At 43.8% G+C, this 27,047-nt stretch overlaps 1 protein-coding gene across 1 annotated transcript; it reads left to right on the top strand.

The window, feature by feature from the left end:
* The first annotated feature begins 18,107 nt into the window (after positions 1–18,107).
* On the top strand, positions 18,108–24,579 carry LOC106565668 (G-protein coupled receptor 61). Its single transcript, XM_014133018.2, has 2 exons — positions 18,108–18,479; positions 20,796–24,579. The coding sequence occupies exon 2, from the start codon at positions 20,995–20,997 to the stop codon at positions 22,381–22,383; it is 1,389 nt and encodes a 462-aa protein (XP_013988493.2). The 5' UTR covers positions 18,108–18,479; positions 20,796–20,994; the 3' UTR covers positions 22,384–24,579.
* Positions 24,580–27,047: the final 2,468 nt, after the last annotated feature.

Here is a 27,047-nt window from a genome sequence, read left to right as displayed (position 1 = left end):
CCCCCTCTGTCCCTGACTCCCTGGCAACTCACATCACAGAGCCCTTATCTTTGACTACTTCAAAGGACCACCATTTTATTTGTGGTCTACCATGGGGGTGGTGGAACAGGTCAAGTGATGTGTGTACATGTTGGTGTGCAAGAAAAAGTATCTGTTCATGTGTCTCTGTCCATATAGTGTTTCTGTATGTTTCACCAGTACAGTTTATAGGCTGAGTGTACAAAATATAAGGAACACCTGCTCGTTCTATAACATAGACTGACCAGGTGAAAGCTATGATCCCTTACTGATGTCACCTGTTAAATCCACTTCAAACCAGTGTAGATGAAGGGAAGGAGACAGGTTAAAGAAGGATTTTTAAGCCTTGAGAAAATTGAGACGTGGAATGTGTATGGTGTTCCATTCAGAGGGTGAATGGGCAAGACAAAAGATTGAAATGCCTTTGAAAGAGGTATTGTGGTAGATGCGAGGCACACTGGTTTGAGTGTGTCAAGAACTGCAGCGCTGCTGGGTTTTTCACGCTCAGTATTAAGAATGTTCCACCAACCAAAGGACATCCAGATAACTTGAAACAACTGTGGGAAGCATTGGAGTCAACATGGGCCAGCATCTCTGTGGAATGTTGTCGACACCAGTAATTATGCTACAATAGTTAATGTGTCGGGGGGCTAGGGTCAGTCTGTTATATCTGGAGTATTTCTCCTGTCTTATCCGGTGTCCTGTGTGAATTTAAGTATACTCTATCTAATTCTCTCGGAGGACCTGAGCCCTAGGACCATGCCTTAGGTCTACCTGGCCCGACGACTCCTTGCTGTCCCCAGTCCACCTGGTCATGCTGCTGCTCCAGTTTCAACTGTTCTGCCTGCGGCTATGGAACCCTGACCTGTTCACCGGACGTGCTACCTTGTCCCAGACCTGCTGTTTTCGACTCTCTCTCACTACCGCGCCTGCTGTCTGAATGATTGGCTGTGAAAAGCCAACTGACATTTACTCCTGAGGTTCTGACCTGTTGCACCCTCTACAACAACTGAGATTATTATTATTTGACCCTGCTGGTCATCTATGAACGTTTGAACATCTTGGCCATGTACTGTTATAATCTCCACCAGACACAGCCAGAAGAGGACTGGCCACCCCTCAGAGCCTGGTTCCTCTCTAGGTTTCTTCCTAGGTTCCTGCCTTTCTTGGGATTTTTACCTAGCCACTGTGCTTCTACATCTGCATTGCTTGCTGTTTGGGGTTTTAGGCTGAGTTTCTGTATAGCACTTTGTGACATGGCTTTATAAATTCATTTGATTGATTGATTGATTGACCTTGTAGTGTGTCCATGCCCCGACAAATTAAGGCTGTTCTGAGGGTAACAAGGGGTGCTACTCAATATTAGGAAGGGGTTCCTAATGTTTTGTACACTCAGTGTGTATACACACACACACAGTGTATTCGGAAACTATTCAGACCCTTTGACTTTTTCCACATTTTGTTACGTTGCAGCCTTATTCTAAAATTGATCAAATTATTTTATTTCACTCTTCAATCTACACACAATACCCCATAATGACGAAGCAAAAACATATATTTTTCAATTTATAAAAATGTAAAACTAAAATATCAGATTTACATAAGTATTCAGACACTTCACTCAGTACTTTGCTGAAGCACCTTTGGCAGCAATTACAGCCTTGAGTCTTCTTGGGTATAACACTACCAGCTTGATACACCTGTATTTGGGGAGTTTCTCCTATTCTTCTCTGCAGATCCTCTCAAGCTCTGTCAGGTTGGATGGGGAGCGTCGCTGCACAGCTATTTTCAGGTCTCTCCAGAGATGTTCAATCAGGTTCAAGTCTGGGTTCTAGCTGGGCCACTCATGGACGTTCAGAGACATGTCCCAAAGCCACTCCTGCGTTGTCTTGGCTTTGTGCTTAGGGTCGTTGTCCTGTTGGAAGGTGAACTTTTGCCCCAGTCTGAGGTCCTGAGCACTCTGGAGTAGGTTTTCATCAAGGATCTTCTCTGTTCATCTTTCCCTTGATCCTGACTAGTCTCCCAGTCCCTGCCGCTGAACAACATCCTCACAGCATGATGCTGCCACCACGATGCTTCACTCTAGGGATGGTGCCAGGTTTCCTCCAGAAGTGACGCTTGGCATTCAGGCCAAAGAGTTCAATCTTGGTTTCATCTTGTTTCTCATGGTCAGAGAGTCCTTTAGATGCCTTTTGGCAAACTCCAAGCGGGCTGTCATGTGCCTTTTACTGAGGAGTGGCTTCCGTCTGGCCACTCTACCATAAAGGCCTGATTGGTGGAGTGCTGCTGACATGGTTGTCCTTTTGGAATGCTCTCCCATCTCCAGAGAGGAACTCTGGAGCTCTGTCAGAGGGACCATCGGGTTGTTGGTCATCTCCCGGACCAAGGGCCTTCTCCCCCGATTGCTCAGTTTGGCCGGGTGGCCAGCTCTAGGAAGAGTCTTGGTGGTTCCAAACTTCTTCCATTTTAGAATGATGGAGTCCACTGTGTTCTTGGGAACCTTCAATGCTGCAGAAATGTTTTGGTATCCTTCCCCAGATCTGTGCCTCAACACAATCCTGTCTCGGAGCTCTACGGGCAATTCCTTTGACCTCATGTCTTGGTTTTTGCTCTGACATTCACTGTCAGCTGTGGGAACTTATATAGACAGGTGTGTGCCTTTCCAAATAATTTCCATTCAATTGAATTTACCACAGGTGGACTCCAATCAAGTTGTAGAAACATCTCAAGGATGATCAATCAATGATCAATCATCATAGCATTTGGTGGTTTTTGCGACTGCACTTTAACAAACTTTAAAAGTTAATTTTCCGCATTTTCCGTATACATTTTCCGTATTGACTGACCTTCATGTCTTATAAGTAATGATGGTCTGTCATTTCTCTTTGCTTATTTGAGCTGTTCTTCCCATAATACAGACTTGGTCTTTTACCAAATAGGGCTTAACAATAAAAAAAGAAAAGTACCTTATTTACATAGGTATTCAGACCCTTTGCTAAGACACTCGAAATTGAGCTCAGGTGCATCCTGTTTCAATTGATCACCTTGAGATGTTTCTACAACTTGATTGGAGTCCACCTGTGGTAAATTCAATTGAATGGAAATTATTTTGAAAGCCACACACCTGTCTATATAAGTTCCCACAGTGAGAGTGGGAGAATTTTTAATTTTAACGTCCTTGCTATGGACGTTACTTCCTGGTGTCCGGTAATTCCCCGTCAAGTCCTTGTGACTTATCTTTGACCCTTTTCTCAAAATGTTCTCGCTTTAGTGGAACTTCTGGAGAACATTGGTCTACGTTTTGATCGTCCTTCAACCCTTTGTTACCCTTGTGATCTGACACTTTGTGTGGGTTGGGTGCAGCAACGTAGCGAATAGGTCGATTGTAGCGGTAGTCATTTTGATGGCAACGTACTTTACAGTTATTTCGACCGTGGAGGTTATTGGAATCGTGGTTTCGTGGTAGAAACCATTTTTGTGCATTATCTCTCAACTCTCCAATACTTGATAATGCACCCTCTAACTGAAGTGAGTGCTCCAGGTCAAACTTCAAAACCAAGTGGCCAGGGCTCTTAGCGTTGTGAACTTTTGATGCCTCAAAAGCTGTGCTTGCAAGCTGTCTGAGTTGTAAGATAGGCAAGTCAACGTGGCTGCAGGGCCCAAGTAGGTAATGAAGGTGGGATACATGTTCGACAGAAACATTTGTTTGAATGGTAACAGCTCTTCCATTCCTGTTTCAGTGAGTAGGCCAAAGTAAGCTGAACGAAGCCTATGATAGTAAGCTTGTGGGTGTTCGTTCGGAGCTTGTCTGACAGTGTTAGCCAGTGAGCTATCGTGTTTGAGAGTCGCAGAACCACAGAATTCTAATTTCAAAGCTGGGGCAAGTTTAGCTTAGTCATTTAGCACGTGTTGCTATTGTAGACGAATAAACCTCGTCACGTGTCTATATGACGTTCACTTCAACAGGTAAACCCTGTCAGAACCCATAGCGTTTGGGTAGCCATCCAATGCGTCCTCTATGTTAGCTAGGAACGTCTCAGTATTGTTTGGCTGACCTTGAACGGGGTCAAAGGTGGAGAAATTCTTGACGAGTTTGTCAAGGTATTCCGCGCCAAGCAAGCGGAGAGGGTTGGCTTCATCCTGTGGGGAAATTGGGGCCGAAAGGCCAAGAGGAGAAGCCAAGCTTTGGCTTTGTTGGTCAAGAGGCACCATATTACTCAGTGCCAAGAGGAGAAGACTGAGGGACACATGAGGGAGGCAAAGTCTGAAACCTATTGTCTTCACTCCTTTGAGTGCCGGGCTCTGGTTGCTTGGTTGGGTTATCACGCTGTAGCACGTGATGGTTCTGGAATTCCACCAGATTCTACCTAAGGGTGGTATTCTGCTGTATTGCGGAGTCCACTTGAGCGCTTAGAGTACTGATTTTGGACGCACTTGCTCCTTTCGGTCTCAAACTTATCTATCATGGTTTGCAGATAGAAGTCTTGAGTACGGAGAGAGATTCAGTGATGAGATTTCCTCTGCTTGCTTAGAAATCAATATTTCCATCTTCATCACCTGAGTTCTCTCATCATTCATTTGGTCAGCGACTTCAATGAGTTCTGCTGATTTGTCATCCAACTTAGTCATTGTGTTCATTAACTGATCGTCTTTGGTCTGCAGCATGTTGAGTAGAACATTGTTACTTTGAGTAGTGTTCAACAAAACTGCATGCATGTTATCAAGTGGAGCGCGCCTGTTTGTAGATAACTCGTCAGATTTATCTAGTTTGGCGTGGACATCATCGTATTTAGTTTTGGCTAAATTGAGTTGTTCCTGCAGCATACGATTTTGTTCCTGTAGAAGACGATTTTGTTGAAGAGTTTGTGTTTGTTCATCGTCATAAGTTTTTGCAATTACATTTAATTGTTCAGTTTTCAAACGCAGTTCCATAGCTAGCAGAATTTTTCCCTTTTCTGCATTTGTCATTGGTTTCCTGGTTCTCTCCACCTGTCCCTTTCTGTCTACCGTTACCTGCTCGTGCTTCAGCTGTGCACTGCGGTATTGGACCGATGCCAATCTGGGATGGCAAGACATCAGGGCTAGACTGGAGAGAACCTTTACGAGGCCTGCGCCTGATGGTTGATTTTGGAGAGCGTTGTTGTCTTCTGTTTTCCACTAAAGGCATAATTAAGGTTGGTATCGCTGTTGAGGTCAGAGATCAATCCATTTGTGGGTGGAGGTTCACTAATTAGCGGGAGAGTGGGGACTACCCCATCTGAAAGCTTGCACATTATTAGAACATTTGAAAGGAAACATTTTGTTTTCCCTAATTTTCCAAAGTTTGGTTTTGGAATACTTAGGAATCTGCAAAGACGATTTGAATCTATTTATAAACATTAATGAACCCTCAGTACTGTACCAGTAATGTGGGAGTTGGACGTGAATGAATTTGCAAAAGCAAATTGAATTAATCAATGATGATGATTAATCATAACTGGATAGGCTATCTGGGAATTAAACTTTACTTAACCTGGGAAGTTGGTTCATCTAGGTTACTATTGCAAAGTTTAAAATGTCTCATTTAATTGGAAGAACCTAGAAAGGTATGTTTGACAATTTAACTTATTAAATTGAATGAGACAATGATATCCAAGCAATTGGGATTGTTTGGATTATCATAAAAGTAACCAGTAGTTTAAATGTTAGGGTACATTCACCACTTCACTTCTCCCTAAGGCCGAAGCCACATGGGATTCCCGCTGGAGGCAGGACTTCCGTCAGTACTGGGGTTTACTGAATGTGCTTTGCAAAAGCAGTTTTTACTGATTGATATACACTGCTCAAAAAAATAAAGGGAACACTAAAATAACATATCCTAGATCTGAATGAATTAAATAATCTTATTAAATACTTTTTTCTTTACATAGTTGAATGTGCTGACAACAAAATCACACAAAAATAATCAATGGAAATCCAATTTATCAACCCAGGGAGGTCTGGATTTGGAGTCACACTCAAAATTAAAGTGGAAAACCACACTACAGGCTGATCCAACTTTGATGTAATGTCCTTAAAACAAGTCAAAATGAGGCTCAGTAGTGTGTGTGGCCTCCACGTGCCTGTATGACCTCCCTACAACGCCTGGGCATGCTCCTGATGAGGTGGCGGATGGTCTCCTGAGGGATCTCCTCCCAGACCTGGACTAAAGCATCCGCCAACTCCTGGACAGTCTGTGGTGCAACGTGGCGTTGGTGGATGGAGCGAGACATGATGTCCCAGATGTGCTCAATTGGATTCAGGTCTGGGGAACGGGCGGGCCAGTCCATAGCATCAATGCCTTCCTCTTGCAGGAACTGCTGACACACTCCAGCCACATGAGGTCTAGCATTGTCTTGCATTAGGAGGAACCCAGGGCCAACTGCACCAGCATATGGTCTCACAAGGGGTCTGAGGATCTCATCTCGGTACCTAATGGCAGTCAGGCTACCTCTGGCGAGCACATGGAGGGCTGTGCGGCCCCCCAAAGAAATGCCACCCCACACCATGACTGACCCACCGCCAAACCGGTCATGCTGGAGGATGTTGCAGGCAGCAGAACGTTCTCCACGGCGTCTCCAGACTGTCACATGTGCTCAGTGTGAACCTGCTTTCATCTGTGAAGAGCACAGGACGCCAGTGGCGAATTTGCAAATCTTGGTGTTCTCCTCGCAAATGCCAAACGTCCTGCACGGTGTTGGGATGTAAGCACAACCCCCACCTGTGGACGTCGGGCCCTCATACCACCCTCATGGAGTCTGTTTCTGACCGTTTGAGCAGACACATGCACATTTGTGGCCTGCTGGAGGTCATTTTGCAGGGCTCTGGCAGTGCTCCTCCTGCTCCTCCTTGCACAAAGGCGGAGGTAGCGGTCCTGCTGCTGGGTTGTTGCCCTCCTACGGCCTCCTCCACGTCTCCTGATGTACTAGCCTGTCTCCTGGTAGCGCCTCCATGCTCTGGACACTACACTGACAGACACAGCAAACCTTCTTGCCACAGCTCGCATTGATGTGCCATCCTGGATGAGCTGCACTACCTGAGCCACTTGTGTGGGTTGTAGACTCCGTCTCATGCTACCACTAGAGTGAAAGCACCGCCAGCATTCAAAAGTGACCAAAACATCAGCCAGGAAGCATAGGAACTGAGAAGTGGTCTGTGGTTACCACCTGCAGAACCACTCCTTTATTGGGGGTGTCTTGCTAATTGCCTATAATTTCCACCTGTTGTCTATTCCATTTGCGCAACAGCATGTGAAATGTATTGTCAATCAGTGTTGCTTCCTAAGTGGACAGTTTGATTTCACAGAAGTGTGATTGACTTGGAGTTACATTGTGTTGTTTAAGTGTTCCCTTTATTTCTTTGAGCAGTATATTTTTATGATAAATCATACCTGTATAGGCTGTTTGGGAATTAAACTTTAAATTAACCTGAACCTTGTTGATCTAGGTTAATGTGAAAAGTTTAAATTGTCACATTGTAGAAAACCAATCAACTTGGATATTATTTAAAAGATCCACTTGAAAGGTAAATCTGGCAATTTCACTCGTTAGTTCAATTGTATGAGACATCGATATCCAATCAATTGATTGGCTGGATATCCTAAGTAAACCTTGTTGAACGTGATCCACGTTTGGGTGTCACCTAATTATTTTTTTTTCAAGAAATGTACTGGCGATTCTTCACCACCAGGGGGTCACTGATAGCAGAAAGCTGAAATCCAATGGAAGTACAAAGGGCAGGACTTCCGCCGCGCAAGGCGGAGGAATTTCAACGTGACACAGGAAAAAGAAAAATGCTGTTTTCCCATTGTTAGCTGTAGCATCTAGTGCTAAGCTAATCCTACTTTGTACAGAAATCTCACTTCCAAGTACAAAATAGGGTCCCTTCACCATGGAAAGGGGGGTTTACTAGTGACGTCTCACATTAACCCATTTGGCATATTTGCTAGCATTATGTTGACCGGAGTGACACGGTACAGAAATACAGATACTCCTGTGGCCTACCGACACTGGCTTAGCGCGGTTGGCGCACAGAACTTCGGCTCGGTCACCGAAGAGATCTCTTTAATTTATAACATTACTGGCTCTGTGATCTTGCTCTAGAAATGTATATTGACCGACAGAAATAGTACCGTTTGGCCTAACGGACTAAATCTGGAATTTACAACTCATTGCTCTGACGCTAACGACACATGACCGGAAGCGCTTCCAAATAGCTTGTTCAAATGGAAACACACAACCAATATCTGTATACAATACAGTCTGTTTGTACAATTATTTTTGCACAATTGAGATATATATATATATATATATCAAAGTAAAGTCCAATTCTATCTTAGATTCCTCGCATGGGGCATCATAATATGTCGTGTCTTTGGCATCATTAAAGTGAAGACTGTTATTTTATCAAATCAATTCTCTGTAATTATTATTACATGATTAAACTAATCACGTAAATGTAATCAACTAGAAAGTCGGGGAACCAAGGAAAATCTTCAGATTACAAAGTCATAATTTTCCAAATATAACTCTTCAGATATTTTAATATCTGATCAATTAGTCTTCTAATGAATGAATTGTTCTTTACCTAAGGTTAGTCTCATTCCAAACGTGGCAAATTGTTGGTTATCTGCACGAACCCAGCCTTTACTATGAATCATCCACACACCAATTGTCTTAATAATTGATTTACTAACTAACTAAATAATCACAGAAATGCATGAACAAACAACAGTAGATATGGTTACAAGGAACTCATATGGGAGGTTCCCTAGTGGGCTAAGCCGATATGACGGCTTGGTGAACAAAGGGAAGTGGATGTGGACTGAGAAGGGCGGAAAGACAAAAGGAGTCACTACACAGTTGATAATTATATTAATTGAAATGCTAATTCTTTGCACATGAACGCTCACTCATTCGGGAATAATTGCAATCAATATATATTTACGCCCAGTGTGTTGTTGTGATCTTTTTTGGAATCGTCAGTCCTTCTGTTGGAGAGTCAGTTCATCATAGTCTCTCTCTCTGCTTCCCTGAAGATCAAAGTCTTTCGTGGTTAGAATGAATACTTCAGAGTACCATTCCGAAATGTTCTCATAAAATAGATGTTTCGGCAGTTGTCAGTCTTCGTATCCTAGGTTGACATAATTTCTAGCCGCAGACTAGTGATTAGTATCTAAGATTTGCTCTTATTCTGTAGGGATCGATAGTCTCAGAGTTTAACCATTTCAAATCAAATCAAATCAAATTTATTTTCATATAGCCCTTCGTACATCAGCTGATATCTCAAAGTGCTGTACAGAAACCCAGCCTAAAACCCCAAACAGCAAGCAAAGCATGTGAAAGAAGCACGGTGGCTAGGAAAAACTCCCTAGGAAAAACTCCCTAGAAAGGCCAAAAACCTAGGAAGAAACCTAGAGAGGAACCAGGCTATGAGGGGTGGCCAGTCCTCTTCTGGCTGTGCAGGGTGGATATTATAACAGAACATGGTCAAGATGTTAAAATGTTCATAAATGACCAGCATGTTCAAATAATAATAATCATAGTAGTTGTCAAGGGTGCAACAAGCACGTCCGGTGAACAGGTCAGGGTTCCATAGCCACAGGCAGAACAGTTGAAACTGGAGCAGCAGCACGGCCAGGTGGACTGGGGACAGCAAGGAGTCATCATACCAGGTAGTCCTGAGGCATGGTCCTAGGGCTCAGGTCCTCCGAGAGAAAGACAGAAAGAGAGAATTAGACAGAGCATATTTAAATTCACACAGGACACCGGATAAGACAAGAGAAATACTCCAGATGTAACAGACTGACCCTAGCCCCCCGACACATAAACTACTGCAGCATAAATACTGGAGGCTGAGACAGGAGGGATCAGAAGACACTGTGGCCCCATCCGATGATACCCCCGGACAGGGCCAAACAGGCAGGATATAACCCCACCCACTTTGCCAAAGCACAGCCCCCACACCACTAGAGGGATGTCTCCAACCACCAACTTACCGTCCTAAGACAAGGCCGAGTATAGCCCACAACGATCTCCGCCATGGCACAACCCAAGGGGGGGCGCCAACCCAGACAGGAAGACCACGTCAGTGACTCAACCCACTCAAGTGACGCACCCCTCCCATGGACGGCATGGAAGAACACCAGTAAGCCAGTGACTCAGCCCCTGTAAAAGGGTTAGAGGCAGAGAATCCCAGTGGAAAGAGGGGAACCGGCAAGGCAGAGACAGCAAGGGCGGTTCGTTGCTCCAGCCTTTCCGTTCACCTTCACACTCCTGGGCCAGACTATACTTAATCATAGGACCTACTGAAGAGATAAGTCTTCAGTAAGGACTTAAAGGTTGAGACTGAGTCTGCGTCTCTCACATTGGTAGGCAGACCATTCCATAAAAATGGAGCTCTATAGGAGAAAGCCCTACCTCCAGCCGTTTGCTTAGAAATTCTAGGGACAATTAGGAGGCCTGCGTCTTGTGACCGTAGCGTACGTGTAGGTATGTACGGCAGGACCAAATCAGAAAGATAGGTAGGAGCAAGCCCATGTAATGCTTTGTAGGTTAGCAGTAAAACCTTGAAATCAGCCCTTGCCTTAACAGGAAGCCAGTGTAGGGAGGCTAGCACTGGAGTAATATGATACATTTTTTTGGTTCTAGTCAGGATTCTAGCAGCCGTATTTAGCACTAACTGAAGTTTATTTAGTGCTTTATCCGGGTAGCCGGAAAGTAGAGCATTGCAGTAGTCCAGCCTAGAAGTAACAAAAGCATGGATACATTTTTCTGCGTCATTTTTGGACAGAAAGTTTCTGATTTTTGCAATGTTACGTAGATGGAAAAAAGCTGTCCTTGAAACAGTCTTGATATGTTCTTCAAAAGAGAGATCAGGGTCCAGAGTAACGCCGAGGTCCTTCACAGTTTTATTTGAGACGACTGTACAACCATCCAGATTAATTGTCAGATTCAACAGAAGATCTCTTTGTTTCTCGGGACCTAGAACAAGCATCTCTGTTTTGTCCGAGTTTAAAAGTAGAAAGTTTGCAGCCATCCACTTCTTTATGTCTGAAACACAGGCTTCTAGCGAGGTCAATTTTGGGGCTTCACCATGTTTCATTGAAATGTACAGCTGTGTGTCGTCCGCATAGCAGTGAAATTTAACATTATGTTTTCGAATGACATCCCCAAGAGGTAAAATATATAGTGAAAACAATAGTGGTCCTAAAACGGAACCTTGAGGAACACCGACATTTACAATTGATTTGTCAGAGGACAAACCATTCACAGAGACAAACTGATATCTTTCCGACAGATAAGATCTAAACCAGGCCAGAACTTGTCCATGTAGACCAATTTGGGTTTCCAATCTCTCCAAAAGAATCTGGTGATCGATGGTATCAAAAGCGGCACTAAGATCTAGGAGCACGAGGACAGATGCAGAGCCTCGGTCTGACGTCATTAAAAGGTCATTTACCACCTTCACAAGTGCAGTCTCAGTGCTATGATGGGGTCTAAAACCAGACTGAAGCGTTTCGTATACATTGTTTGTCTTCAGGAAGGCAGTGAGTTGCTGTGCAACAGCTTTTTCAAAAATTTTTGAGAGGAATGGAAGATTCGATATAGGCCGATAGTTTTTTATAATTTCTGGATCAAGATTCGGCTTTTTCAAGAGAGGCTTTATTACTGCCACTTTTAGTGAGCTTGGTACACATCCGGTGGATAGAGAGCCGTTTATTATGTTCAACATAGGAGGGCCAAGCACAGGAAGCAGCTCTTTCAGTAGTTTAGTTGGAATAGGGTCCAGTATGCAGCTTGAGGGTTTGGAGGCCATGATTATTTTCATCATTGTGTCAAGAGATATAGTACTAAAACACTTTAGTATCTCCCTTGATCCTAGGTCCTGGCAGAGTTGTGTAGACTCAGTACAATGGAGCTTTGTAATTTGCTTTCTAATGATCATGATCTTTTCCTCAAAGAAGTTCATAAATGTATTACTGCTGAAGTGAAAGCCATCCTCCATTTGCGAAGGCTGCTTTTTAGTTAGCTTTGCGACAGTATCAAAAAGAAATTTCCAGCCGTGTAGCCAATGCTCCACGTGGTATGGTTAGGAATTCAACAACCATTACAAACTTAGCTTATACTGAGGTTTTTGTGGTGCAAACTCAACCTGTGCCCCCTCTATGTCCATCGAGGTATGCGTGGTCTGAAGAGGATTTCCTCAGGAGGGGCTTTTATTCGTAAAGGCGTATGATGCCAGATCATGTCTGTGCTCACGGGGGTGGGCCCATGACTTAGTTAAACTTTAAAGGGAATACAATTCTCTTTCATTAAGGGTTTAACATCACCTTACATCATTTCACAAACAGTTTCATCTTTACTCATTCTTTTTATACAAGAATTAGATGCAAAGCCCATAATTGAGAAATGTACGTATTCAGAGATATAGTTGTGTGTGTTTCCTGTTCTCTCTGAGGTCACCAAATGAAACACACTCGTCATACCCGTCCCTTAAGTGTCCACGGATCATTCCCACCTTCTCACAAGTGGACCTTTTGTATCAAATTCCCATTTTGGGGATTTAGGAGTTTGCCATGTGAAATCCTTTGTTCTCTCTAAGTGTCTCTCTTTCTGCATGGCCAGTCTCCTCCAGGAATTTCCAACCTGAGATAACAGATCCTGGGTGTAGGAGAGAGAGAGGGGGATGCCACGATCTATACCCAGAAAGGGCCACTTCATGACAGCACACTTAACCAGCATGGCTACCACAGCATTCTACAGCGATACGCCATCCCATCTGGTTTGCGCTTAGTGGGACTATCATTTGTTTTTCAACAAGACAATGATCCAACACACCTCCAGGCTGTGTAAGGGCTATTTGACCAAGAAGGAGAGTGATGGAGTGCTGCATCAGAAGACCTGGCCTCCACAATAACCTGAACTCAACCCAATTGAGATGGTTTGGGATGAGTTGGACCGCAGAGTGAAGGAAAAGCAGCCAACAAGTGCTCAGCATATGTGGGAACTCCTTCAAGACTGTTGGAAAAGCATTCCAGGTGAAGCTGGTTGAGAGAATGCCATGAGTGTGCAAAGCTGTCATCAAGGCAAAGGGTGGCTACTTTGGAGAACCTAAAATATACACTGCTCAAAAAAATAAAGGGAACACTTAAACAACACAATGTAACTCCAAGTCAATCACACTTCTGTGAAATCAAACTGTCCACTTAGGAAGCAACACTGATTGACAATAAATTTCACATGCTGTTGTGCAAATGGAATAGACAACAGGTGGAAATTATAGGGAAATAGCAAGACACCCCCAATAAAGGAGTGGTTCTGCAGGTGGGGACCACAGACCACTTCTCAGTTCCTATGCTTCCTGGCTGATGTTTTGGTCACTTTTGAATGCTGGCGGTGCTTTCACTCTAGTGGTAGCATGAGACGGAGTCTGCAACCCACACAAGTGGCTCAGGTAGTGCAGCTCATCCAGGATGGCACATCAATGCGAGCTGTGGCAAGAAGGTTTGCTGTGTCTGTCAGCGTAGTGTCCAGAGCATGGCGGCGCTACCAGGAGACAGGCCAGTACATCAGGAGATGTGGAGGAGGCCGTAGGAGGGCAACAACCCAGCAGCAGGACCGCTTTGTGCAAGGAGGAGCAGGAGAAGCACTGCCAGAGCCCTGCAAAATGACCTCCAGCAGGCAACAAATGTGCATGTGTCTGCTCAAACGGTCAGAAACAGACTCCATGAGGGTAGTATGAGGGCCCGACGTCCACAGGTGGGGGTTGTGCTTACAGCCCAACACCGTGCAGGACGTTTGGCATTTGCCAGAGAACACCAAGATTGGCAAATTCGCCACTGGCGTCCTGTGCTCTTCACAGATGAAAGCAGGTTCACACTGAGCACGTGACAGACGTGACAGAGTCTGGAGACGCCGTGGAGAACGTTCTGCTGCCTGCAACATCCTCCAGCATGACCGGTTTGGCGGTGGGTCAGTCATGGTGTGGGGTGGCATTTCTTTGGGGGGCCGCGTAGCCCTCCATGTGCTCGCCAGAGGTAGCCTGACTGCCATTAGGTACCGAGATGAGATCCTCAGACCCCTTGTGAGACCATATGCTGGTGTGGTTGGCCCTGGGTTCCTCCTAATGCAAGACAATGCTAGACCTCATGTGGCTGGAGTGTGTCAGCAGTTCGTGCAAGAGGAAGGCATTGATGCTATGGACTAGCCCGCCGTTCTCCAGATCTGAATCCAATTGAGCACATCTGGGACATCATGTCTCGCTCCATCCACCAACGCCACGTTGCACCACAGACTGTCCAGGAGTTGGCGGATGCTTTAGTCCAGGTCTGGGAGGAGATCCCTCAGGAGACCATCCACCACCTCATCAGGAGCATGCCCAGGCGTTGTAGGGAGGTCATACAGACACGTGGAGGCCACACACACTACTGAGCCTCATTTTGACTTGTTTTAAGGACATTACATCAAAGTTGGATCAGCCTGTAGTGTGGTTTTCCACTTTAATTTTGAGTGTGACTCCAAATCCAGACCTCCATGGGTTGATAAATTGGATTTCCATTGATTATTTTTGTGTGATTTTGTTGTCAGCACATTCAAATATGTAAAGAAAAAAGTATTTAATAAGATTATTTCTTTCATTCAGATCTAGGATGTGTTGTTTAAGTGTTCCCTTTTTTTTAGCAGTATATTTAGATTTGTTTAACACTTTTCTGGTTACTACATGACTCCACATGTGTTATTTCATAGTTTTGATGTCTTCACTATTATTCTACAATGTAGAAAATAGTAAAAATAAAGAAAAACCCTTGAATGAGTAGGTGTGTCCAAACTTTTGACTGGTACTGTATATATACACACAAAGGTTTAGGGACACTTAGAAATGTCCTTGTTTTCGAAAGAAAAGCAAATGTTTTGTTCATTAAAATAATATCAAATTGATCAGATATTCAGTGTAGACATTGTTAATGTTGTAAATTACTATTGTAGCTGGAAACGACTGATTTTTAATGGAATATCTACATTGGCGTACAGAGGCCCATTATCAGCAACCATCACGCCTGTGTTCCAATGGCAAGTTGTGTTAACCTTTTAAAATGATTAACTTGGATTAGCTAATTGAGCATTAGAAAATCCTTTTACAATTATGTTAGCACAGCTGACAACTGTTCTGATTAAAGAAGAAATAAACTGGCCTTCTTTAGACTAGTTGAGCATCTGGAGCATCAGCATTTGTGGGTTCGATTACAGGCTCAAAATGGCCTGAAACAAAGAACTTTATTCTGAAACTCATCAGTCTATTCTTGTTCTGAGAAATTAAGGCTATTCCATGCGAGAAATTGCCAAGAAACTGAAGATCTCGTACAACGCTGTGTACTCCGTTCACAGAACAGTGCAAACTGGCTCTAACCAGAATAGAAAGCGTAGTCAGAGGCCACGGTGCACAACTGAGCAAGAAGACAAGTACATTAGAGTGTCTAGTTTAGAATAGACGCCTCACATGTCCTCAACTGGCAGCGGCATTAAATAGTACCCGCAAATCACTAGTCTCAACATCAACAGTGAAGAGGTGACCCCGGGATGCTGGGCTGTTATTTGAAATGGACATTTTTTTTTTGCTTTTCTTTCAAAAACAAGGATATTCCTAAGTGACCCCAAACTTTTGAACAGTAGTATATATATATACAAGAAGCTGGTTCATGTTTTTTGCATGCATGAGAAGCCCTGTGTGTTACACTCATGTTTGAATGTGTTTTTTTGTTTGTGCAAGTAATTGTATTTTGGTATAAGTAATTGCAAGATTGTATTTATGAACGCAGTTGATATTTGTGTGTGCGTATTTATGGCTGGTTATTATTGTCTGTGGGGGCTGTGGGGTTAGCACGCTGGCCTTTGCTATTTCTGACTGGGAATGTAGAGTCTATTTTCAAAGTTGTCATGGAAACCATTGTATTTGCAGTGGCAGTGATTGGTGCTGCCAGGCGAGCAAGAATCTGCTATTTCTGTCATGAGTCAACACCTGACACACACACACACACACACACACACACACACACACACACACACACACACACACACACACACACACACACACACACACACACACACACACACGCATGTACAAATGTGCACACACATGCACAAAGGCACACGTGCATGTACACGAATGCACACACGCACAGACACACACAATCACACACATACTTTATCTTCCTCACACACCATTCTAGCACAGCCTTATTTTTAAAATCTCTCTCCATCTTCTCTTCCAACAGTATTAGAAATGGCCATAAACACTGTGTCACTACTGTGAAACCGTATCTCTGCAGCATAGTGCTGCTGGTGTGGTGAGAGGACACAGTGTCTGTGTCTGTGCTCTGGTCCAGCCTGGCTTGTTTTGTGTTTAGAGTGATGACATGATGAAAGTCGTTCAACAGGAAGAGAGACGGGTGCAACCATCATCAGATGATTAGATCACATAATTATGTTAGCATCGGGTTATTATGACAATGCAGAACATTATGATGCATTTCCATTCTGTTGTCATCAGAGGATACAATGCTGAGCATTATCTGGCCTTTCAAGTATTTCCATATGAAATGTAAAAGTAATATCAATGTATTTCAATATGATCCGACCTTTGCTAGCAATAGACTGGTGTCATCAGTGCCATGATTGAACCAGCCAGAGTACAAATTCAAATTTAGGGGAGTTGAAAACTGGGGTGCGAATTACATAAATGCTAATGTGCATGAATGACCATCTGCATCCTTTAAACGCAAATTAAAAGCACTTAGAACCCAGCAGCAGCTGTAGACTCATTGCATTGAGAAATATTGCCTGGCAGGGTCTCCATTTCATTGTCTCCCATAGACAGTAGAGTGGAGATGATCTGGCAGTGCAATGAGAGGGAGTGTTTATGAAAACGTCCATCAGCCACTGTCTTCCTCATTTCAACGAAGATCACCGTGGCAACTTGAGATTAATGCTGCTGTGTTATTCCAGTATGATGGTCTGGATGGAATGGGTGCTGATATCTTAACTGAGGACCTGAGCTAATTAATGCCTCTTTGTCTCAGTTGAAACCATCATGTGAGAGGAATCAGAGATTTTTATTGGTAGATGCAGTACAACATTTAACTTATTTATTTCCTTTCTGCCTTCTGACTTGTTAATTGATTGGTTTAACAAATAAATGTATATGTTCTTGTGTGCTGGTCTCCTGTTAACCTCGCTCTCTCCATTAGGAAAGTTATTTGGGATGGCTCATCTCTACTTCCATTAGCTTGTAAGAAAGCGTAGATTTGCTCAAATGTGAAGAAATGCTGGACAACTGTAATTTGAGGATTTAACAGACAGAAACCTGTGCACAAGTGAGAGTGGTGTGATACTCAGAAGACTTTGCAACAATCTGCCCCTCCAAGGCCAGGAAGCTTGTTAAATATCATCCTATCACTGTTCGTTCTCCAAGTCCCTGGGCACTGGTCAAAACATTAATCAAGGTTGTTGTCGAGACTACTTGGGTCAGTGTGAATCGTATTTATTAGCCATATCTACCATTTGAAACCACCAGTGGCCAAATGTACAGACTTGGGGGGGGGTCATTGAACTTGGGTGGAGTACCAGGTTCCACTTTATGGTGATCTTCACACTGATTCCTTTTCCCTCTGTAATTATTGAAACATTTCTTCATAAGACAGGTTGAGTAAATGTTTATGGGGCATGTGGGTATGTGCCATAGAGGTGCATTTGAATGGGATTGATAAACCATGAGAAAGGTGACACAACAAAAGGTCACCAAGAGGTCAAAGACTCTGGGCTAGGTTCTTTGTGTAATGGAGCGTTTATGAAAAAACATATTTTTCTTTTGTCCCGAGAAACAAAACAAAAACCCAACATCTAAATAAGCCATGCTGTTTTTCTCTATTTAACTCCATTAATTTAACATTTAACCCTCTGTATGCAAAATAAAAATGATAGCCAAACTTCAGGGGCACTAAGACCCAGCAGAGAGGTGGCTCTGGTCCTATGCCTATGCCTCTGCCTCCCTCTCCATCTCTGCAGTCACTGTGTGTGAGTGTGCAATAGAGAGGGAGAGAGTGAGTTTATATGTGTGTGAGTGTGCGGTTTACATTAGCAACTGGAGGGAGACAACATTTGCTCCTTTTCTTTTTTCTCTCTCTCTCATCCCCTTAAATCTATCACTGTCAACCCAGCTACTCTCATCCGGAAAATAACCGAAAGACGAGGCAAAGGCAGAGGAGAAGAGGAGCAGGCTGATAAAGAAGGGGAGTGCCATAGCAGCAGTCAGCACCATACACAACGCATGCGGCTGACTGATGTCTATCCTGCATCCCAGCACTGGGAGCTAACCAACCAGCTTTATATCCTTAAAGAGCAGGACAGACAGCAGGCTACATCATCACAAAACCTGCCCTGATCCAGGTACACTGTGGGTTTCTGTCTCTCTCTGTCTGTCTGTCTCTATCCCTCTCTCTTTGTTTGTAGTTCTATCTTCCTCCACTAATCCTCCATGAATGTAGAATATATTATGTGATCAAGTCTTGATACTGTAACATGGTGTTGTAATGTTGGGCATGGGTTGGTCCCTTTAGACTGGGAATGTAATAGATGTGTTGTCCCAATATGCTCGGTATGCACTTGCAGAGTACACAGCACTGGAAAAAGGTGTCTTTAGAATGACACTCTGTCCTATGTATTCCTGCCCTTTTCCCTTCTTCTTCCTCCTCCTCTTTATCCTCTTCCTTCCCATCCTCCTCATCCCCCACTCCAATACAATGATAATTGCTTTTCTTCCATACGCTGGGGCTCTCTTTTCTCAACAATATCACATACAGTTTAGGCCTATGTGCTGTAGGTCTGGTCTTGATATGTGCTGTAGGTCTGGTCTTGATATGTGCTGTAGGTCTGGTCTTGATATGTGCTGTAGGTCTGGTCTTGATATGTGCTGTAGGACTGGTCTTGATATGTGCTGTAGGCCTGGTCTTGATATGTGCTGTAGGCCTGGTCTTGATATGTGCTGTAGGCCTGGTATTGATATGTGCTGTAGGTCTGGTCTTGATATGTGCTGTAGGTCTGGTCTTGATATGTGCTGTAGGTCTGGTCTTGATATGTGCTAGCAGACCTTTAGCACATATCAAGACCAGTCCTACAGCACATATCAAGACCAGTCCTACAGCACATATCAAGACCAGTCCTACAGCACATATCAAGACCAGACCTACAGCACATAGGCCTAAACTGTATGTGATATTGTTGAGAAAAGAGAGCCCCAGCGTATGGAAGAAAACCAATTATCATTGTATTGGAGTGGGGGATGAGGAGGATGGGAAGGAAGAGGATAAAGAGGAGGAGGAAGAAGAAGGGAAAAGGGCAGGAATACATAGGACAGAGTGTCATTCTAAAGACACCTTTTTCCAGTGCTGTGTACTCTGCAAGTGCATACAGTGCATTATGGGACAGCTGAAAAACAGAGACATGAGATACTGTGTCAGGAAGTACGACTGTGCTAAATGGATACAATCAGAATTATTAGGCTACAACTCAACGTAACCACAGACTTAGAAGACAACCAGAATAACAAGAATATCAAATTCATAAATCAAATCAAAGTGTATTGGTCGGTTTTAGTAGCAGGTTTCATAGCTGAGGGCTGTGGGTGTGGCTAAAGTTGACAGGTGTGCTTGAGTTGAGTCTGTCACTCAACAGTCAAAGTGGGGGGATTGCACAATGAGGGACTTCAATTAAGTGCACCGGGCTATGGCCCGTGACATGAACGGGCTAAAGCGGTGAGGGAGGAAAGCCCTTCTCAAATCGAACAGTAGTCTGTGCTGCTCTGTTATGTTGTCAACAAGGCAGGCAGCACGCTGCATCATTCAGAAACATTTTCAATAAAATATATGTTAGAATTTTCAAACAAATTTTCATTGGGAAAGCAGATAAAGCTTTGATATCAAAGCAATCACCTTTGCATGTGTAAACACAGAATCCTATTAATTACTCCACGTGCTTAACCTAGACCTACATCACTTTTGTTTTGAGCCAACTTCGCCGTCGGCCCACACGGGGCACCTGGCTCAAGCCCGGGAGGCAGCCCGGTTCCAAAATGAATGCAGTCAACGCTAATCCAGTTCAACCGGGGCAGGCCTGGGACATTAATCAGATCAAAATAGTGCACTTTTCTGACAATGGAAGACTCTAATGCACCATCATATATCGCTGTATAAATCGATTGGGACTCCCACTGGGAGGTTTATTTGGGGGAAATAGTGTTTATAAAACACTACAGGGACGTTGTGGCTTGACACTAAACAGGAGACATAAAGCCAGGGGTGTGGTTTACTCTCTTATTCAATCTCAAAATGTTGCATAGTGGTTCAATTTACACAATACACAGAGATTGTCTTCAACATGTTGAAAACACATTGCAAAATGTCCTCTCCTTTCATCAGGAATTAATTAGGAATTAGTCCCTTCAAACACTGGTTTTGGATTAATGTACTGCCTTTGGATTAGTTTCCCACAGATTTGAGTTGATAAGAATTTTACAAACTGTCACCCTAATGAATTAATCTTAAAATGATACTGGTTGCCAGAGAGCTCTGACAGAGTTTGTGTTAGGATTATCTCATAAAACCACGTCCATCGGCAGAAAAACAGTTACATTGTTCTATTGTCCTGTGTCAGCCATTGTGAATTGTAGTAGCTAATGTCCTTCATCCTACTTCTCTCTGTTCCTAGGAGAAGGACTGCATTTCGGAGGTTAAGGGAGGTTGAGCATTCCCAGGATGACCCAGGCTCACAGGCCCCTTTTACAGAGCTGCTGCTATCTGACCTCCTCCCAGACTGGGCCTCTGGTTCCTGGCCCTGCTCCCTGGCTGTGAAGGATGGGTGATGGGCCTGTGATTGACAAGCTCTGTCTACCTTGTCCCGCCATCCAATGGAGCCGTTGTGGAACTCCTCCATCCCCTTCTCACAGCCCATGCCCAACACCTCAGCCTCTGAGTCACCTGAGAGCGGGGCTTTGTCCCAGTCACTAGCGCTGCTCGCCATGCTGCTCATGGACCTGCTGGCTGTGGTGGGCAATGGGGCCGTAATGGCTGTCATCGCCAAGGCCCCACAGCTCCGTAAGTTTGCCTTTGTCTTCCACCTGTGCCTGGTGGACCTGCTGGCGGCCCTGGTGCTGATGCCCCTGGGCATGCTCTCAGGCAGGGCCTTCTTTGGCGAAGCCCTGTGCCGGAGCTACCTCTTCCTCAGTGTGTGCCTGGTCACCGCCGCCATCCTCTCCATCTCAGCCATCAACGTGGAGCGCTACTACTACATCATCCACCCCATGCGCTACGAGGTAAAGATGACCCTGGGCCTGGTTGCCTCAGTCCTGGTGGGGATATGGGTCAAAGCCCTGGCCATGTCCGCCCTGCCGCTGCTGGCCTGGGCCTTACAGGGCGGGAGGACTCCTTTTCTGGAGGGTGTTGGAGTTGGGGGAGGGGGTGAGGGTGTCCCCTCGCCACCAGCTCAGAGTCACAGGCGCTGCTCCTTGCACTGGACAGGGGGTGGGTCGAACCGCATGGCCTTCATGGTCCTGTTCACGTTGGTGTACTTTCTGTGCCCGTTGCTGGTCATCCTGGTGGTGTACTGCAGCATGTTCAAGGTGGCGCGGGTTGCAGCAATGCATCATGGGCCTCTGCCCACCTGGATGGACACACCCCGCCGCCGGCGCTCCGAGTCGCTCAGCAGCCGCTCCACCATGGTGACCAGCTCAGGAACGGGCACGGGGACAGGGGTGGGGCGCGACACCCCTCACCGCACATTCGGAGGGGGCAAGGCGGCTGCAGTTTTAGCAGCAGTGGGAGGACAGTTCCTGTGCTGCTGGTTGCCCTACTTCTCCTTCCATCTGTACTCAGCTCTGGCATCTAGCCCTCCAGCCACGCTGGCCCCCCTGGAGGAGGTGGTCACTTGGATCGGCTACTTCTGCTTCACCTCCAACCCTTTCTTCTACGGTTGTCTGAACCGGCAGATCCGCGAGGAGCTGGGCAAGCATGTGCCTTGCCTGTTCCGCCGGGCGACAGAAGAGGAGGACCGACTGCCCAGCCGTGAGGGATCCATAGAGGAGAATTTCCTGCAGTTCCTCCAGGGCACTGGCTGCAACCTGGATCCCCAGGACTCCCACAGCACCTCCAGCCCAAAGGGAGAGGCCTGCCGGCCCCTGGCCCAGCCCCCTCAACCCATTCCCATCGACTTCCGCATCCCAGGACAGATTGCAGAGGAGACCTCAGAATTCCTTGAGCATCACCAGATTAAAAACAACCATATCCTATCAGACAGTTAGGTTTTGTATTTATTTGATGTAAAAACCAACACAAAAAGTTACTAGGATAACAATTACCACAGTAACATAACCACACTCTGGTTTACGTCACAGAGTATTACTATACAATGTTTTGATCTTTTCTTTTTGATTATATTATTCTTAAAACTCAAAGGTTGTGCAATGGGAAATTGACTGAGATTTTTGTGGAGTCTGTATTGTCCTGAATCACTTTTTGCAGCTTCACTTTCCATTCTGTAAATGCTGTAATGCTATGGAATTGATCTGATTTGAGTAATGTTCCCATTGGAATCATTTGCTGGGAAAGGGTCGTGGCATTTTTGGGAGAAAGACAAAATGGCACAACTGTAGCTGCAGAGAACAGGCTAATATTGCCAGTGATGCCGATATTGGTGTTGTTTGTTAGAATGACATTTAAAGATGTAATTCTTTAAATTCTTTACATACTTTTTTTTCACAACGCATTGATAGGGCCAGTATGTTATTAATACAGATATCTCAGTAAAACTTTATTTGGAAAGTCTATTTGTAGCTCTACAGACTATATACAGACTATCAGTAACATTTAAAGTAGCTATCTACTAACCCTAACTCTTATCCTAACCCTAAACTTAAACCTTAGCCTAACCTTAACCCTTATTCTACACCTAACCCTGACCGTATCCTTAGCAAGCAGTTGCTTATCAACAGATTGTTTGTTGATACTATGACCAGACTATCCAAATAAAGTGTGACCATTATCCCTTATGAGAATTCCCTTTTGGATTTCAAACCAAACAAGTCCTTGAGCAAAGAGGCTATAGATGACTTTCCTTCTATTAGCATACCTTAAACCATATCAGGTCCTATGACTTTCAGTAGACATCCACAAATAATGTATCTAATATTTAATACTGGTAGATCAATTACTTTTTGAGTAACCGATTTATGACTGAGCTTCTTTATGTAAGCTGCAGAACAAAGACACCAATGTTGGAGTGCAGGAAAGATGTTCAAAAAGATGACGTTTTCCTGATCCCTTTACTTCTGTAAAATATCATGACACGGATGTATAGTAGACAGTGAGTGAGTGGTCACTATGTCTCTACGATAAAGATAAGTTGTGCCTTTTAGAGATGATGACAGAGCTACTGTACCGTAATTGTGCCCTGGTTCTGATGATGATGCAGGTAGGGTATGAAGTAAGAAATACCATGGATCAGCCACCTGTTGTTGATAGGTAAACCTCTGAGCAGATACCCCCTCTCTCTGGTGCTTTTCCTTAACACATCTGTGTTTTCCCATAAGCAGACCAGGTTTGTTGTGACCACAGTTAGGATGTAGGCAATCTTTTCTTTACTCCTCCTAAACTACTTCTGGTCTGTCAGAAAAGTACATTTATCTATCATCTATCTACCGTTTAGATAGTACAGTACCCCTCAAATTGACATGGGAAGGTGTTCAGTACATTGGCAGATGTTCAGTTAAGGCAGGAGTATTTTTGTTAACTGATGCACTACGTTACATTTCTATACAATTCGATTTTGACAGTTGTCGTTCTACAAATGTAGCTGTGTTTTATGTTTGATTAAAAAAACTAATAGTGAGTTTAACTTAAGCTTTTAATTATTGCAAATTATTGATTATTATTAGGTATTATTGATTACTGTATCTTTTGTGATTAATTAACAAAAGACAATGGTGTATTCAAATGGTATACAGTAACTGTCTTTTCAGTGTGTGTTGATTAGCTGTGGAGCAACAGGTTGGAGAATATAATAAACCTAATTATATTTAACCATCCTGCTCCTCAGGGTTCTCTACCTCAGATACAAGATTGATTTCATTTGAAGGTCAGCACACAATGTACCGATAGAAAAGATATCGTGTAAGTCATGCCACATATTTTTTACTCTATGCTCCCTGGGTTGCTTTCTTTCTGCAGCTGGACAAGGACAGGCTGACAAAAGCTGTCCTGATATGGCTTTGTCTGAGAGGCTTGATATGACGCCTGCTTTACGTCTGCTCTCTCTGGTGTCACATTGTGAGGGAATTTAGAGTCGTTTGAGTTGTCCAGAACAGTACTGGCGACTTTGAGGTATCACCAGCCCTGTGAAACCATAGATGGTTAACGCAAGAGTACAAAATTAAATATTTCCTTTCTGGCTTCTGACTCATTTATAGATTGTTTTAACCAATAAATGTATGCCATCTTTATATTTTGTACTTTATGTTTGAATGTGTGCAGGTCTACTGTTAACCTCATCTATATTTCCATTAGCTTGTTAGGAATCATAGATCTATGTGACGAAATGCTGGATGAAAGACAAGATGAAGACGACTGTAATTTTAGAGTATTTAACAGACCTGTGCACAAGTAAGAGTGGTGTGATACTTAGAAGAGCTCGCAACAATCTGCCCCTCCAAGGCCAGGAAGCTTATTAAATACCATCCTATCTCTGTTCATTCTCCAAGTCTCTGGGCACTGGTCTAAACATTGATCAAGGTTGCTGTTGAGACTACTTGGCTCAGTGTGAATTGTATATTAGCCATCTCTGTCATTTGGGAGTCACCTGCAGTACCAGGATTTACTTTATGGTAACTCCTAACCTCAGAGAGGTCACTAAGGGGCTGAGTTCAGACTTAAAGTGGGCTCAGGAATGTAGTTCTTAACAAGCTGCTGGGTGGAGGGATACTTGGATCTCTCTGTTCCACCCACTCGCTCATCTTTTTCTATACTGTATATGGTTGGTGCCCCTCATTGCTTTGATATACCATTGAAAGAGGGGGAGATATGCAGTTAAAATACTGTAACCTTGGGGCAACATTTCAACTTCAAAGCCAGTAATCTGACCTTCAGGTAAAAGAAAACAGAAAAACAGTCACAAAGGGCACGATGGATACGTTTACATTTCACTCATTATATTTTGACAGTGATGGATAGACAGTGTGGAGGACAGAGTTTACCAGCTTAGGACAAATAGATACTGTTTAAATAATCAGCAGTAACACAATTTACAGTGTAGGAAAGAATATATTATTCTTTAGTTGCAATTAACACAAGAGTGAACGCATCAAATAAAGAGTAGAGTGAAGTTCAACAGATAAATCTGATTCTGTTGAAGAAGTGTAATACTATGCATGAGATGCCCTGTAGTTTTTTACCACTGTCTTGCTGCTGTGTGAACATACTACATTTATGTTGAAAGAGCTCACATCACACCTCATCCTCAGCAAAGGGCCTCAGTCAACCCACCCCCAGCTTCTCCAGGCTCTGCCATTCCCATGGCAACATATAACCACTGACATTTCTCAGTAGTGGGTGGTGGGAGGAGCTTCTTCTGTTGGAATCGTTCACAAGACCTGATATTTTCACAACCAACAATGGCTAGAGTTCTACATGAAATCACATTCAGGTTTTGTTGGTTACAATTGTCATGAGTTGTTTGAACTGTATGCACAGTAGTAAGCATAATGGATGTTGGTAAAACAGTAAACGAGTCCAGCTACCCACATGAAAAAATGCTACAGTTTACTACAGAATTCTATAGTATACTGTAGTATACTATACTTCTTACTATAGAATATTGTAGAACAGTTGAAGTCGGAAGTTTACATACACTTAGGTTGGAGTCATTAAAACTTGTTTTTCAACCACTCCACAAACTTCTTGTTAATAACAAACTATAGTTTTGGCAAGTCGGTTAGGATATCTACTTTGTGCATGACACAAGTAATTTTTCCAACAATTGTTTACAGAGATTATTTCACTTATAATTCACTGTATCACAATTCCAGTGGGTCAGAAGTTAACATACACTAAGTTGACTGTGCCTTTAAACAGATTGGAAAAGTCCAGAAAATTATGTCATGGCTTTAGAAGCTTCTGATAGGTTAATTGACATCATTTGAGTCAATTGGAGGTGTACCTGTGGATGTATTCCAAGGCCTACCTTCAAACTCACTGCTTTTTTGCTTGACATCATGGGAAAATCAAAAGAAATCAGCCAAGACTTCAGAAAAACAATTTTAGATCTCCACAAGTCTGGCTCATCCTTTAGAACAATTTCCAAACGCCTGAAGGTACCACGTTCATCTGTACAAACAAAAGTAAGTATAAACACCATGGGACCGCGCAGCCGTCATAACACTCAGGAATGAGACACGTTCTGTCTCCTAGAGATTAACGTACTTTGGTGCGAAAAGTGCAAATCAATCCCAGAACAACAGCAAAGGACCTTGCTGGAGGAAACAGGTACAAAGGCATCTATATCCACAGTAAAACGAGTCCTATATTGACATAACCTGAAAGGCCGCTCAGCAAGGAAGAAGCCACTGCTCCAAAACCTCCATAAAAAAGCCAGACTACGGTTTGCAACTGCACATGGGGACAAAGATCGTACTTTTTGGAGAAATGTCCTCTGGTCTGATGAAACAATTATAGAACTGTTTGGTCATAATGACCATCGTTATGTTTGGAGGATAAACGGGGAGGCTTGCAAGCCGAAGAACACCATCCCAACCGTGAAGCACGGGCGTGGCAGCATCATGTTGTGGGGGTGCTTTGCTGCAGGAGGGACTGGTGCACTTCACAAAATAGATGGCATTGTGAGGAAGGAAAATTATGTGGATATATTGAAGCAACATCTCAAGACATCAGTCAGGAAGTTAAAGCTTGGTCACAA

Source organism: Salmo salar, chromosome ssa12 (assembly GCF_905237065.1).
Source record: "Salmo salar chromosome ssa12, Ssal_v3.1, whole genome shotgun sequence".
Classification (NCBI taxonomy): domain Eukaryota; kingdom Metazoa; phylum Chordata; class Actinopteri; order Salmoniformes; family Salmonidae; genus Salmo; species Salmo salar.
This window is presented reverse-complemented; position numbering and strand designations above follow the sequence as displayed.